This window comes from Esox lucius, chromosome 21, assembly GCF_011004845.1.
Source record: "Esox lucius isolate fEsoLuc1 chromosome 21, fEsoLuc1.pri, whole genome shotgun sequence".
Classification (NCBI taxonomy): Eukaryota; Metazoa; Chordata; class Actinopteri; order Esociformes; family Esocidae; genus Esox; species Esox lucius.
In genome coordinates this window covers 5,650,017-5,665,702 of record NC_047589.1, presented here as the reverse complement: position 1 = coordinate 5,665,702, position 15,686 = coordinate 5,650,017, and the positions used below count along the sequence as shown (strand labels likewise).

General features: G+C 41.4%; 2 gene segments (V, D, J or C); one reads left to right on the top strand and one right to left on the bottom strand.

Annotated features, from left to right (window-relative positions):
- LOC105008451 overlaps nt 1-15,686 on the bottom strand; it is a 966,635-nt gene that overhangs the window by 665,519 nt on the left and 285,430 nt on the right.
- Nucleotides 13,982-14,993, top strand: LOC117593621. The segment is given in 2 exon segments: nt 13,982-14,104; nt 14,662-14,993. A coding segment is annotated over 1 exon segment (243 nt).

The window sequence follows — 15,686 nt, the reverse complement described above, 5'->3', positions numbered from 1 at the left end:
TACAAATTGTCAACAACCGTGAGGGTGGTGCCCCGCGACGTAAAGCTCAAACATTGTTGATAGATCAGATTTTCAGTTTGAAGAAATGACAGGGTGTAAAATTGTTGTCTTTCACCGAACACAGGATGGTCACTTTACCAAGTTTCAAAACAACGAGGATACCCACCCCTAAAACCGTCTTTATGTACTTACACGATAACCATTTCTATGGCATCATGAATCTGAAATGTTTTCTGGGTGTGTCATATGTTTGGGAGTGGTGTTATACAGGTTTTAATACCTGTGGTGATCATGACTGTAAACGTAGATGTAGTGTCGATCTTCATGAAGATTGTCGTACTGTTGAAGTCTAACACTTCCCCGAGTTGGTTTGTTGGAAAGGAGAATAAAACACCAGGAGTCGGGTCAATTACCGTATCGTATATCCATTTATTACAGAAGCTTCCGGAGACAAGTGACGCCGCACAATGTCTAAGGATCAACAGTCAAAACATCATTTTATACTTCCACTACGCCCAAAAGAATGAGTCGTTAAGTTAACAAAGCCAGTGTGCCATTGGCCCAATCCCAGTTCTATTCCTTATAGGATAACTCCAAGTATCCCCTTGCCCCCCTTGTGGTTTCTGTGTTGTCTGTCCAAATATGTGTGTGTGTCTCTAACCTGTGTCCTGTTTCTCAAAAGACAGACATACTAAATCTTTCTCTCCCCGGCAACCGCTTGAACAGGGTTTCCTGTTCTCCTACTTCCACCTTCCGTTTTAGCTCATATTACAAACAATTAATATTTTGAACAGTTCACTAACTTATACAATCAATACATCTACAATACCCAAACCCGTAACACAAAGCAGTGCCCTGACTGTAAATGGATATGTTATTCTAACTTTTGTCATAGACAGCATAAACGCTTGAAGCACTACAAAAGTGTGGGTCGTTGGGTTAGCAGGTGTGACCAGAAGAAATACTGTGTCGATTGTGGCCGTTATTACAATGTCAGTATTACCAACACGGCTAACATGTGTCCCAATTGTAACGTGGATCTGGCGTTTGAAATGAATCATCAGTGTTTTATAAAACCCTCCAAGCCCGAGGACCCCAGTGAGCACTACATATAACAATTGCCAATCTGGTGAATGGTGTACACACTGCAAATGTTGTGTGCGCAATAACTTTTGATAACGAGACGTGGTGTTCAGCTGGAGATGTTGCTGCAGTTTAAACAACCGAAATATAATGAATACAAATTTAGAGCACACAACTCTAAAGGTTTCGATGGTTACATCTTGATGCAGTACCTTTTTAAATAATTATGACAACAAAAATAATAATAATGATGATGACTGAGAATATATGATATGAATAATGCTTTCTAATCGTATTCAGTGTTGACCAGTGTTCCATGTCACTGTCTCTTCCCCCTCAACACCTGCAGTAGGTCCCAGCTGTAACAGTTCAGTCACTGTGCAGTCTGACTGAGGGAGGTTTTTGTACGGCTCTGTATCACTGTGTGAACACCCAGACACTGTTGGGATAGTGTAAACTCTGACAGTAGTAATCTCCTGCATCTTCACCCTGGACTCCACTGATGGTCAGAATGAAATCACTATAATCTCCACTGCCACTGAATCTAGATGGAGTCCCAGACTGAAGTGTTTTAGCCCAGTAAATTAGGAGTTTAGGGGCTCCTCCAGGTTTCTGTTGGTACCAGTGTAGTTCGGGGTCCGAGGTCCCTGCATTAAACACATCACTGCTGGTTCTACATTTCAGAGAGACTGTCTGTCCTGGGAAAACAGCTTCAACTGTAGGAGTCTGAGTCACAGAGACCTGACCTCTGGATTCTGAAAAATGAAATAAATACCCATTTTAAGGAAATAAAACAGAAACCAATAGTCATGAACATTTTTCCTTTGTGTTGATTAAATTCTTTTCATTTTATAAATCTTACCTTTGAAAAAGAGGACAAGTGTCCAGATGAAGATGGTTATAAAGGTCATGGTTGTTGTGGGTTCAGTTGTCATGAAGGACAGCTCTCAGTCATGAAGTGTTAAACTCACAGGGTTATAAACACTCCCAGATCACTGAATCATGTGCTGTCTATACAGAGCATCATCACTATGCAAATAAGATTCTGGTCTTCTCTTCATCCACCGTTATTCAGTAGATGCAGATCATAAGGATCCATCAGATTAGAACAATCTTTTATCTAGTTCCCAAACTGTTGTCAGTAATAATATGTAAATGAAATGACTGAATAAAAATAGTATATACATATACAATATGACTTATTGATACAACGGGAGATTGACAGACGGATCGGTGCAGCTTCTGCAGTAATGCAGTCGATGTATCGGTCTGTCGTGGTGAAGAAAGAGCTGAGCCGCAAGGCGAAGCTCTCGATTTACCAGTCAATCTACGTTCCCACTCTCACATATGGTCATGAGCTTTGGGTCATGACCGAAATGACAAGATCCCGGATACAGGCGGCCGAAATGAGCTTTCTCCGCAGGGTGGCTGGGCGATCCCTTAGAGATAGGGTGAGAAGCTCGGTCACCCGGGAGGAGCTCAGAGTAGAGCCGCTGCTCCTCCACATCGAGAGGGGTCAACTGAGGTGGCTTGGGCATCTGTTTCGGATGCCTCCGGAACGCCTTCCTGGGAAGGTGTTCTGGTCCCGTCCCACCGGGAGGAGACCCCGGGGAAGACCTAGGACACGCTGGAGGGACTATGTCTCCCGGCTGGCCTGGGAACGCCTCGGTGTCCCCCCGGAAGAGCTGGAGGAAGTGTCTGGGGAGAGGGAAGTCTGGGCATCCCTGCTTAGACTGTTGCCCCCGCGACCCGGCCCCGGATAAGCGGAAGAAGATGGTATGGAATATAATAAAAGAAACATTGAAACTTATTTTATAAGAGAGAACTGGCCAAGAAGCCAGAATAAATCAATATACTACATAATTAAAACATACAGCAATGTACCATACAATTAAACAAAATGATCCAGCCCAAAGAAGCAATTGGAGTATTTTTGTCCAAGGCTCTGGGGCACAAGACTAGGAGGCAGTCCTGTCCAATAGTGTAAATGGGGACTTGTCATCTAGCAAATCCGAGTGTGGTAACTGGTAGTGGTGAAGGAGACCCGACTACAGAGGTAAAGAGGGAGTTCACCCAAATAGGGCTTTACATACATAAATACATACAAATATAACTTTCTGCACATATAAAGTGAGGTCCAACCACCATTGCAGGAGTCCAGTCACTCAGACAGAGGAGGCTTCATATACAATATGACAATGTCTTTTTTAGGGTTCATTAAAGGCAGACCAAGCTGGCCCAATAATGGACATCTTTGGTCACTCAGTGTTCAGAGGACAACATAAAAACCTTAGATTTGAACTGGATGTACATTATGGAAGCGCATAGTTAACTTAATTAAAATGTTAATGCAATCCCACATTGCATTTTTCATTTTCCACTTTTGCCTGCATTTTTTTGATTAATAGGAAAATTACAATGCAATTATGTGATTTGCATTAGAATGTTAATGTAATGGTATGTAATTTCACCGTCAATATTAAAATGTTAATGAAGAGCCATTTGGCAATTCATTTTTAAAGTCATGCCCCATTTGGTGGTTAACTTAACATCAGGGTATGTTATCGAAAAACACAAGTGTGAATGGGACATTCATATATTTGTAATAATTTATACTCATTTAAATTAAGATTCTAAATGGTTTTCCCACAAATTAGCTTGTTCATTTGAACAAGACAGACAACAGTGAATCCCATTTTGAACTACTGACTGATTGTTTTTGTATTCAATTATAGAATATATTGTGCGATTGTTTGTTCTACGTAAATAAAAAATAATGAAATTATCCAGTTTCCCATTGCTTTTTATTTCCCCCCCTTTTTCTCCCAATCCCACTATAAGACCTTGTGTCTCCGCTACAACAGTCCTGTGGAGTCAGGAGAGTCTGTGAGGTCTGCTGTCAGGTCACACCCTGGGCCCTGTCATAGACCACCTGAACACAGCACACTCCCTAGACCACCTGAACACAGCACACTCCCTAGTCTACCTGAATACAGCACACTCCCTAGATCACCTGAACTCAGTACACTCCCTAGATCATCTGAAAACAACACACTCCCTAGACCACCTGAACGCAGCACACTCCCTAGAACACCTGAACACAACACACTCCCTAGATCACCTGAACACAACACACTCCCTAGACCACCTGAACACAACACACTCCCTAGTCCACCTGAACACAGCACACTCCCTAGATCACTGTATCTGAGTCTAGATGGAATCCCATAATTAAGAGTACTTCCTTGATAAACAAGGAGTTTGGGAATGGATCCAGGTTTCTGAGACACACCTGTCTCCACTAATCACACACATAGAGAAGGAAAGAGCACTGAGGGAGTGGTGGCAGGTTTAGGGAGACACAGGATGAGAAACAGAGGGCACAGTAGGGCCAAATGTAACAGATATATCAAGTAGTGAACATTACCAGTGAAGGAAGTGAAACATCAATTCTATGTCTATTTACACATTAATTGGCTTCATTTGGAATTAATCTTAAAAGGGTCAAAATCCAGTTCCTTCAACAGTCCAACAGTTGAGAATGTTCAGCTTCTGAAATCCCTTCGACAGGTCTAGATCTCCTGGAGTGGAGTGGTTTTAATGTCCATGGTGAATTCAGAGACAGAGATGTTACAGATATATCAAGTAGTGAACATTACCAGTGAAGGAAGTGAAACATCAATTCTATGTCTATTTACACATTAATTGGCTTCATTTGGAATTAATCTTAAAAGGGTCAAAATCCAGTTCCTTCAACAGTCCAACAGTTGAGAATGTTCAGCTTCTGAAATCCCTTCGACAGGTCTAGATCTCCTGGAGTGGAGTGGTTTTAATGTCCATGGTGAATTCAGAGACAGAGATGTTACAGATATATCAAGTAGTGAACATTACCAGTGAAGGAAGTGAAACATCAATTCTATGTCTATTTACACATTAATTGGCTTCATTTGGAATTAATCTTAAAAGGGTCAAAATCCAGTTCCTTCAACAGTCCAACAGTTGAGAATGTTCAGCTTCTGAAATCCCTTCGACAGGTCTAGATCTCCTGGAGTGGAGTGGTTTTAATGTCCATGGTGAATTCAGAGACAGAGACATCCACTGCTATGTAATTATGCCACTAAATAATTCATTACTCATAATGTGTTTTATCCTCTTTAGAAATCAGCCCTTTCATATAGTGGTTGAAATAATGATCATGTACCCGGTCATCAAGGGAGAGTAATTCCATTATTTATTGCAGCATTTGATGGTCTGTTGTTCATGATGTTACAGACTCCAGACACAATGTCTAATGAACTCAATCTCATCTCAAAGAACTTCCGGTCTTACCTCAGCTTTATAGACATAGAGGACAGAATTACTGTAATCCCATTGGCTGATTATTGTTGCACTTTGAATGAGCATGAATTCCTGTGTACAAATAAACAGATGTTATTTTGTTATCTAAACATAAATAGGCATACATTCATACACTTCAACATCCTTCATATTAGTGTATGTACTGCACATGTCTTATGTTTCAGACCAGGATCAGGTTGTATTCATGGTCTGTAATCTGTTTATGAAGACAGTTAATTTAATGCTAGATGATCACATCAATACTTGGATATGCGGATTTCATTTGAGGGCCTGATGCTTCTGTAACCTCAACTTCACTCATATAGACTGATGTGTGTTTCAATACTTTCATTAACTTTGTATATACATTTGTCATGTTATAAGTGTATCACGTCACAACCATGATGATGACAACATAGAAACCTGCATCCCACTGATGGTTTGTATATGAAGCTAAACAGAGTCGGTCCTGGTTGGTCCCTGGATGGAAGATGAGATGCTGCTGAAAGTAGGATTAAAGTACCAGTAAGGGGCACTCTTCTATCTGGTCTGAAGATCAAAACACAAAACAAAAAAGCACTAAAGAAGATATTGCAGCACCTAAGAGTAGGACTGTTAACCCTGGTGTCATGTGTGATGTCATGAGAGGCTACATAGCTCTTAGCGGGACTGTTCAATTAGTGAGAGGACACAAAGCTCAAGTATAAACAAGGATTTTATTACAGTTCTAAGGAATTAACAGAAACAGCATGTCAAATTCAAAAAGGTAACTCAGGGTCAGGTCTACCTTCAACAGAAAACTTAAATGATGCTTCTTCTTGGTGGTAATCCTGATTTCCTCAGGTAAGTAAACACTCTTTTCAATCTTACTTTACTGGGTGTCGTAACCCGAGGCTATTCCAGTTGTAAGTCCTTCTAATGTCTAGTGGTGTTTCCAGCCTTCCGTATTCCTCGCTGGAAACGATACTGGAGCGGTCTGGTCCTTCCCAGAACACACAACCCGAGCTTGCCTCCCAAAAACCCCCAGCCCACTAACTCTAGTCCTTAAAACACTTCAGGCCATCAGACCCTGATCAGTCTCAGGTGTGTGGGAATGTCATGTTTAGAGGGGTGGAGTTCCCGACTCCACCAGCAGATAGAGCCTGTTTTCACCACATCATCCCCAGCTACCAACTTCCTCTTGTTACAGAAAATATATATTGCCTGTTTTGAACTCCCTCTTCCATGTATGTAAGACACTCTGAATAGGAGTTATAGCTAAATAACAATATATTGTAAATATTAAAAGACAATAAGGATAATAATGATTATGATGGAGAATGTGATGTCTATGAAGATTTCTAATCTTGATTTAAGTTGATCTTTACTGACCAGTGTTCCATGTAATTGTCTCTGCCCCCCAGATACGTGCACAGATAGACCCCAAGGGGTGCTTGAGCCCCTGGTCCTTCTTGCACATCGGTGCCCCCATTCAACCTGCAGGTGTCATTCACTCAGACATGTGTCGTCCATCTATGTGATGCACATTGAAACTGATGTGTGTGTAGAAGCTGACGGGTAAATGGCTGCTGGCATATTTGGGGAGCCCTTATTGGTCATTTAAGCCCTCTTATATAGGTCTGTGCCCTGACTACAATGATGATGGAGAACATGTGATGTAAATATATTTTCTAATCTTATTTAAAGTTGACTTCCTCAACTGACCAGTGTTCCATGTCACTGTCTCTTCCCCCTCAACACCTGCAGTAGTTCCCAGCTGTAACAGTTCAGTCAATGTGCAGTCTGACTGAGGGAGGTTTTTGTACGGCTCTGTATCACTGTGTGAACACATCACCACTGTGGTCACTCTGACAGTAGTAATCTCCTGCATCTTCAGTCCGGACTCCACTGATGGTCAGAGTGAAGTCACTCCCAGATCCACTGCCACTGAATCTAGATGGGGTCCCAGACTGAAGTGTCTTAGCATAGTAAATTAGGAGTTTAGGAGCTCCTCCAGGTTTCTGTTGGTATCAGGCTAGATAATTGTTGTTATACACATCACTGCTGACTTTACAGTTCATAGTAACTGAATTTCCTGTTGTAACTGATTGAACTGCAGGTGACTGAGTCAGAATGTACTGTCCTCTGGATTCTGTAAAATAAAATAAGGACACCCATATTAATGGAATAAAACATAGTTACACATTGTACATAATATACATAATAGCAATGCCATACATCATTCCTTTCTGTAGATTAAATTATTTTTCAACATTACATTTAATAAATCTTACCTTTGAAAAAGAGGACAAGTGTCCAGATGAAGATGGATATAAAAGTCATGGTTGTTGTGGGTTCAGTTGTCATGAAGGACAGCTCTCAGTCATGAAGTGTTAAACTCACAGGGTTATAAACACTCCAAGATCACTGAATCATGTGCTGTCTATACAGAGCATCATCATTATGCAAATAAGATTCTGGTCTTTTCTCTATTCACCATTATTCAGTAAATATACACCAAGCAGATCCATCACATTAGTCTTACATGGAAATGATGTCATAGGACATGGATATCTGTAAAGTAATCTATTTTCAACTTTTGATGATAACATTAAAGAAGGCAATTTCTGCTCACATTCCAATACAGTAGTTGACATAAACAAAGCATTCATCTAAGCATGACACAAGGCATGGCCTGATGACCTTGAACCAAATAGAAGGTAGAGAGAAAGAAAGACCCAGAATAACAGAAGGGGTACTTTCACCGACACCATTCACAGGAAGAGAGAGTGAGGTAGACTTGCTTTTATAAACCTCTGAGAAGAATTTGTAATCAAACCTGAGTTGGTCACATATTCCAAATACAGGATGTGATCCCAGATTCTACTTCATAGAGGTGACAGAACAGGAGATGGTGAGAGACCCTGAGCCAAACACAAAAGGACACTTACATACAGTGTCTATCAGAGTCAGGGGATATTCTTCACCTTATACATAGGTACCCTTTGTTCATCAACATTAAGCCCTGGTAAATATTATCCACTGCTATGTTTATTAACATTTAACCCTGGTAAATACTATCAACTGCTATGTTTATTAACATTAAGCCCTGGTAAATACTATCCACTGCTATGTTTATTTACATTAAGCCCTGGTAAATACTATCCACTGCTATGTTTATTTACATTAAGCCCTGGTAAATACTATCCACTGCTATGTTTATTAACATTAATCCCTGGTAAATACTATCCACTGCTATGTTTATTAACATTAAGCCCAGGTAAATACTATACACTGCTATGTTTATTATGATTAAGCCCAGGTAAATACTATACACTGCAATAGTGAGTAATATCTTTTCAATTCCAGTCCTAACCATCTAGTCTTGTAACGTTAATTTATCTGATATAATTTCTCCATTAAAATTGTCAATTATAGCAATTAACTTATATGTACTCAATTTCTGTTTTAGCACTTTGTGTCTTGTCGTAAGATACCATTGGAATGTTAATGTGTTATAGAAGTTTATCTAGGGTCTGAAATACAGGACAACAAGGTCATACCATAATTACCCTGCCCTATGGTGCCAGGAAGAACAGACGGGAATGTGTCCCTGGTGGATTGGGGAACTATTTTTCAGGACCATTCATTTGTTCTTTACCTAGGTTTGATATCCAACCCCCACAACTTTAGATATAAACCAAAGTAAGTTGTTGTAAATGTTCTTTCATGCTTTTTGCTCAGCTTCTCTGTATGCATCTCAGCTCTGGCAAAATCTAAAATTCCTGGAGAACTGTTATCTTTCATATTTCTAATGCAACGGTATACTCAACCTATATATTTTATCTGTTACAAGAATTTTTGGAATCTTCAGAAGTATCTATAAAACAGCCTAAAATCCAGTTCCACCAATACAAAGTGGTCAAACCCAGTCACTTTCAGGGATGGGATACTCCGGTCCTCAGGTTGGAGTGGTGTCACTTATTCCCAGTCCTAAGAAAAAGGATGAAAACCAGAAGTGTTTGAGATGAATAGCCCTGTTCTTTAACTACAGCCACAGCTAATTTGAGAGGGCGTTCCACATCAGGCACTCAGGGATTAATTATTTTTTCAAAGACAGGCAGACAGATTTTTCCACCATTGTCACACCCTGATTTGTTTCACCTGTCTCATTATTGTCTCCACCCCCCACTAGGTGGCGTCTTTGTTCCCGTTACCCCTTGTCTGTTTATGTCTGTGTTTTCTGTTCGCCTGCTGCCAGATCGTTTTGTCTTTTCATGTATTTTCAGCGTTTGTTTTTCCATGTTTCCTGTTACCCGTTTTCTCCTCCGCCTTCCCAGTACTGATCCCCTTCTGTCCCTGACTCTGAGCCTGCCTGCCCTCCGGTACTTCTGCCTTTTGGATCACCCATTACGATCTTTGCCTGACCCAACCTCGAACCAGCCTATTCCTCAGTTTTGGTGCAAATCTACTTTGTCCTCATGCAAGCTGTGATCACCATAAAAACACAGTGTACCAATCTCTTTGTTAGAATGCCTAGATATTAGCTAAAGACAGTCATATGATTCTAGTTATTACTTTTCTGGATATTTATGGAAATGTACACTATGCGTTAGTCAGAGGTGGCTACTTGGTGAAACTCTACAATTTCCTCATGCAGGCTGTGATCGCCATAGGAACAAATACTATGAATGGATCGCTTTGTTAGAATGTCTAGATCTTTATCTAAAGGAAAGCGGACAATTCTAGTTATTCTGGAAATTTATAGAAATGTAGCCTACACTATGTGCTCTGGTTGGTGACCAGTTTTGGTGGTCTACTTTTGGCTGTGAGTCTCATAGGAACACAAACTACATACGGATCGCTTTGTTGGAATGTCTGGATATTAGATAAGAACGATTCTAGTTATTACAGTTCAGTTCAGGATATTTATAGACATGTACACTATGGCTCAGTCAGCAGTTGCCAGTTTTGATGCAACTCTACTTTTTCCTCACACAGGCTGTGATCCCCACAAGAACAGGAAGAGGAGCTGCGGTGCCATTACGTTACAGTGGAGGTAGGGGCTTATCATGGACTCCTCTTTGATTCTGAATTCTTAATCCAGCTATGCCTAACACGAGGAAGTGACTGGCTGATCCGGTTACAGGCAGCGGGCAGAGTCTGTGTGTGGCAGTATGTGTAAGGACACACGTCCGTGTGCACGTGTCCACAGCAGGCTTACAGGTCAGTATGGAATATCTGGCTCTCCTATCAATCATGCCCTGATCTCTTCAGCTGTATGGGAATGTGTTGAGCAGCAGGATTCCTGGAACACAGCTGCCCCATGGAGGTCCCCCGTCCAGACGCCTGTCCCGGCGGAAGCCTCCACCCCCACCAGGCTGCGTACCAGACCTACCAACAGTACCCCAACATGAACAGTCAGCACAGCCAGGATCATGCACACCCCGGTGGTCCACATGAACCAGAGACCGTGGTTGAAACCCCCGGACCCCACCGACAATGTTTTCAAATTCTTTGTGATTTGCATGATCTGAGGGAAATATGACTGCGCCTTCAACCCTATCCACCATTAGGAACATATATTGTTTTTTATTCATACTACCAACATATTTTGAAAATTCATATAAACACAACAAATAAATTGCATTCTCTGTAAAATGAAAATGATAGCCCAATCCAAATTAACAATAACATGTAGATTAATTTTTTTTTAGCATAGTGTATGACATTCATATATCCCAAAAAAATTACTGCCATTTGAAAGGTAGCACAAGGTCTTACAACCTGAAACCTCACTGTTACACAAACCTTCTGGAAAACGGTTCAATTCCTTACAAACTGCTTTCCTCTGCTCCATCGCATCCTTTGACTCTTGCCCCATTACAGATGGGAAATGTTATTGTCCATGTCTACCCAAACGTCACGTTGTTGTTTTGGTTCTGTGTTTCATTTTGTTTCTGTCCAATGTTATTTTATCAAGTATTCTGTTTCCTTCCTGTCCGTATTGTTCCATTTGCCCCAGTGAGCATGCTTTAAAATAATGACCTCAGTTGATTACGCTGAATAATAATATTAGCTACGCGCGGTGTGTCGGCCTTGTCATGGATCGATGAGCTTTTCCCAGTTAACTGGTGTTTCTCACGTTCAGCTGGTGGAGAACGCAACGTACACATTTGAGCTGCTGTTCTACAAAGCCATAGAGGAGCATCCGAATGATGTTGGCTCTGCCACTGAGAAGTCCAGGCACATGGTGCTCAAGGTTTGCTACTTCAAAAATGGTTTTCAGAACATGTTTGATTCCTTGCTCCTTAGCAGTACTTTCATTCAATTGGGTCAAAATCAATGCAGTACCTCCTAGGCACGGCTCTGGACAACGCCAGCAGCCGGCGCCCCAGGCAACCCCAAAGTTGAGGAGCAGGCTGGTCTGGACGACGATCATAGAAATTAGCTATCAAGGATGGTTCACAGATGTCTGCTGCTTGGACCTAGCTGCGATCCTCAGGGCCATACCCCGCTCAGTCCACTAGGTACTGGACCCGACCTGTTCCTCGTGTGGAGGAATGGTGCAGGGAGTTTTGATTATCATCCACCCAGGGGAGAAAGTGTGTCCACTCACCTGGACGGCCCATGTATTAGGACCAGAGGAACCTTCCCAGCTCTTGATTAGTACGCTCCGCCTGCCCGTTAGCCTGTGGGTGATACCCGGATGTGAGGCTGACCACGACCCCCAGCCTGGACATGAAGGCTTTCCAGACACGGGATGTAAACTGGGGTCCGTCACAATGGAAGCCCACACAGCCAGAAAACCTGCTGAAATAGCATCTCAGCGGCCTGGAGGGCAGAGGGGAGGCCGGGTAATGGGATGAATCTGACCATCTTAGAGAACCTGTCCACCGACACAGCAATGGTGGTTTTCCCCTCTGCAGGTGGTAGGTCTGTGATGAAGTCCACTGACAGGTGTGACCAAGGCCACTGAGGTACTGGGAGGGGGTGGAGCTTCCCCACTGGAGCCCTTCACCACCCCTTAGACTGTGCACACGGAGCACGACAAAACGTAGTGCCACACAGTCCTCCACATTCCAGGACACCAATACTTCACCCTGAGGGCCTCGAGGGTCCCATGTTTTGTGCACCAGGTCACCAACCGGCTCTGCACCAGCTGGGGGACACGACGCCAGTGTGGGATCCAGTCTCCCTGCCTTCTGAATGTCTGTGTCAATATCCCAGGAGACAGGACCCACGATGCAAGAGGGGGGAGAATGGGCGTGTCTCTGGGTAGTTCATCCACACGGTCGTGGAGGAGGGAGAGTGCAACTGGAAGTGATCTGGAAGCGCTCGAAGAATAGAGCCCAGTGGGCCTGGCGGGGGTTGAGGCGCCACACAGCTCTGATGTACTCAAGGTTCCTGTGGTCTGTTAGGACAGTGGAGAGGAAATACAACGTCTCCCGGGCCCCTCTAGCCAGTCTCCACTCCTCCAGTGATAACTTCACCACCAGTAGCTCTCGGTCACCCAGGTCGTAGTTCCTCTCCACACCAGACAGTTTGTTGGAATAGGAGGTACAGGGGTGTAGTCGAGGGGGGTTTCTGTGGTGCTGGGAGAGGACCGCCCCCACCCCGACCTCCGACACATCCACCTCCACAGTGAAGGACGTAAGGGGGTCTGGATGTTTCAGGAGGGGTGCCGTTGTGACCCAGTTCTTAAGATGGAGGAACGTCCTCTCCACGTCTGGGGAGCTGTAATCATCGAGATTGGAACAAAAAAGGCTTGAAATGTTTCACTTGATGTGTAATGAATCTAGAATAAATGAAGGTGTCACTTTTTGATTTGAATCAAGGAAAACAATATTCCACAATATTCTAATTATTTGAGATGTGACTGTATATGTCATCCAAGGCCCAGAATTCTGTCTCTGTGTCTGCAGGAGTCTGAATATACTGACATTTACATTCTGAAAATAGAATGAACACAGTCACATGAAAGACATTTAAAATCATGTGTTCACTAGTTATGAGTAAAAACAATAATGTTACTATATAAATGACTTTCTGTAGAAGTAACTACGTGAAAGCAGAAAGCCAGATGACAATGGTTGTAACAGTCATGGTTGTTGTGGGTTCAGTTGTCATGAAGGACAGATCTCAGTCATGAAGTGTTCAACTCACAGGGTTATAAAAACTATAAGAGCCTCTTGGTAGATGCGTTATGCATATTATTGTGTCTAATCAATTTCAGTGCAGGATCCCATTATTAGAATGTCTTTGACATTTTATAACTTCAAACAGGTCATATTATTTTAAGGTCAGTAATATATTTTAAATTGTATGACTCACAATTAGATTTGTATTCTGTTGATCAAACATAACTGGTCACCCAAGACTGGCCTCTGTTATAAGTTCCTCAAATGAATCAGCTACTTCTCTAAATGTATGTTGGTTTGATTCTTCTGATAGTGTTGTCAGTCCTCTGTGACTTTACCTAAACTGTTATATCAGAGTTAGGGAAGGCAAAATATAAATAATTCATTGCAAATTTGGAAGATGATGAGGTTATTTTGTTAATAATATAGTCAATTTCATTTTTTGAAACTCAGTCTAAAGACATTCAGCTTGTCTAATGAGCAGGAGGTTTTTGTATGAGCAGTAATAGGGATTGTATCACTGTGGTACACTTTTGGTGGCGGCACCAGACTTGATGTTGGAAGTAAGTAACAAGGTCTTCTTTATATTTGTTTATAATTGGAACATTTTAGGTTTCTCATTTTGTGTGAGAAAATAGCTTCACATTTTAGAATTGGAGAACTTTTGTTTCTATTTTGCTTTGAATTTAGCATTTCTATTAAATAATACTAAATATAATGTTTGAAAACGATAAATTGTTAGTTTCTTTGGGTCTGATTAGTATTATTGAAGCCTTAAAAACATAATGTGTCGGTTATTGAAGTTTATAGTTGTTTTGTGAACGGGACTCAATAGTTAAGGAGTAAAATAAATAATTGTATACTTGCATGTTTCATAAATCTGCTTTGTATAGTAATCATTTCATGACATATGCTCTTACCTTTCATCAATTATAATCTTGAATTAATGTGTATTGCCTTAATAAATACAGGTCAAAGAAAGAAAAAGATGCAGTGGTCTCTTAATTTTTTTCGGACCTGTATTTATTAAAGCAATACACATTAATTCAAGATTATAATACGTGAAAAGAAATGTGTTTTAGCCGTTAGTTAGTGAAGTTTATGTGTTTTTTCCCCCCAGGTAACACTGCTCCCACCCTGACCATCCTGCCCCCCTCTAGTGAGGAGCTGTCCAGTACAACAACAGCCACACTGATGTGTCTGGCCAACAAGGGCTTCCCCTCAGACTGGACCTTGAGTTGGATAGTGGACGGGAACAACAAGAATCAGAAGTCCAGTTCCAAGGTCCTGGAGAAGGATGGTCTGTACAGCTGGAGCAGCACCCTGACTCTCACTGCCCAGGAGTGGAACAAGGTGGGAGAGGTGACCTGTGAAGCCCAGAAGAGCTCCCAGACTCCAGTCACCAAGACCCTGAGGAGGGATGACTGTTCTGGTTAGGACCTGTCTGTCACATAACCCAATGAAGAGAGGTTGCTGGTTCATTTGCTTTTACTCTGTTTTGACATCAGATGTTTTGTCTTATTGATCACTTTCATGTCGACTAACTGTGAGCTTTGCATGAGTTCATGTGTCCATCCTCTCTGTAGATGGACATTTGATAGAAATGATATGGTCTGCTTGTACTATTATAACACACATTTGCTTTTATGCATTGATGAAAATAAAGATTTCCCTTTGTAGAAAATATAAGTTGTTGTCTTTCATTGAATTAAAGTATATTTTATTAGCAAATATTGAATGACAAATAAATAATAATAAAGCCAGATGTGGTTTATAAGAAGTGTTAAATGTTTTAGCTTATTATATATGTTCTTTCTTGCAACCTCATTATCAATCAATGAATAGTTCATACAAACACAAGATAGTAAAATGTTCGCAATTCATGCATTGATGAATAGATAAAAATAAAGATTTCCCTTAGTAGAAAATATGTTGCTGTGTCTTTCATTTAATTCAAATTTACTTCATCTCCAAATACTGAATGACAAATAAATAATATAATATCCAAGTTTTACAGCAGATCTTGCCACATGTTGACATTTACGCTTTGCATTAATCTATTTCTGAATGTTTCTGATATTCTTCACTAAAAGATATGACTGAATAGACTCAAAGAAGAACGATAAGAAACGTGTCAATATCTTG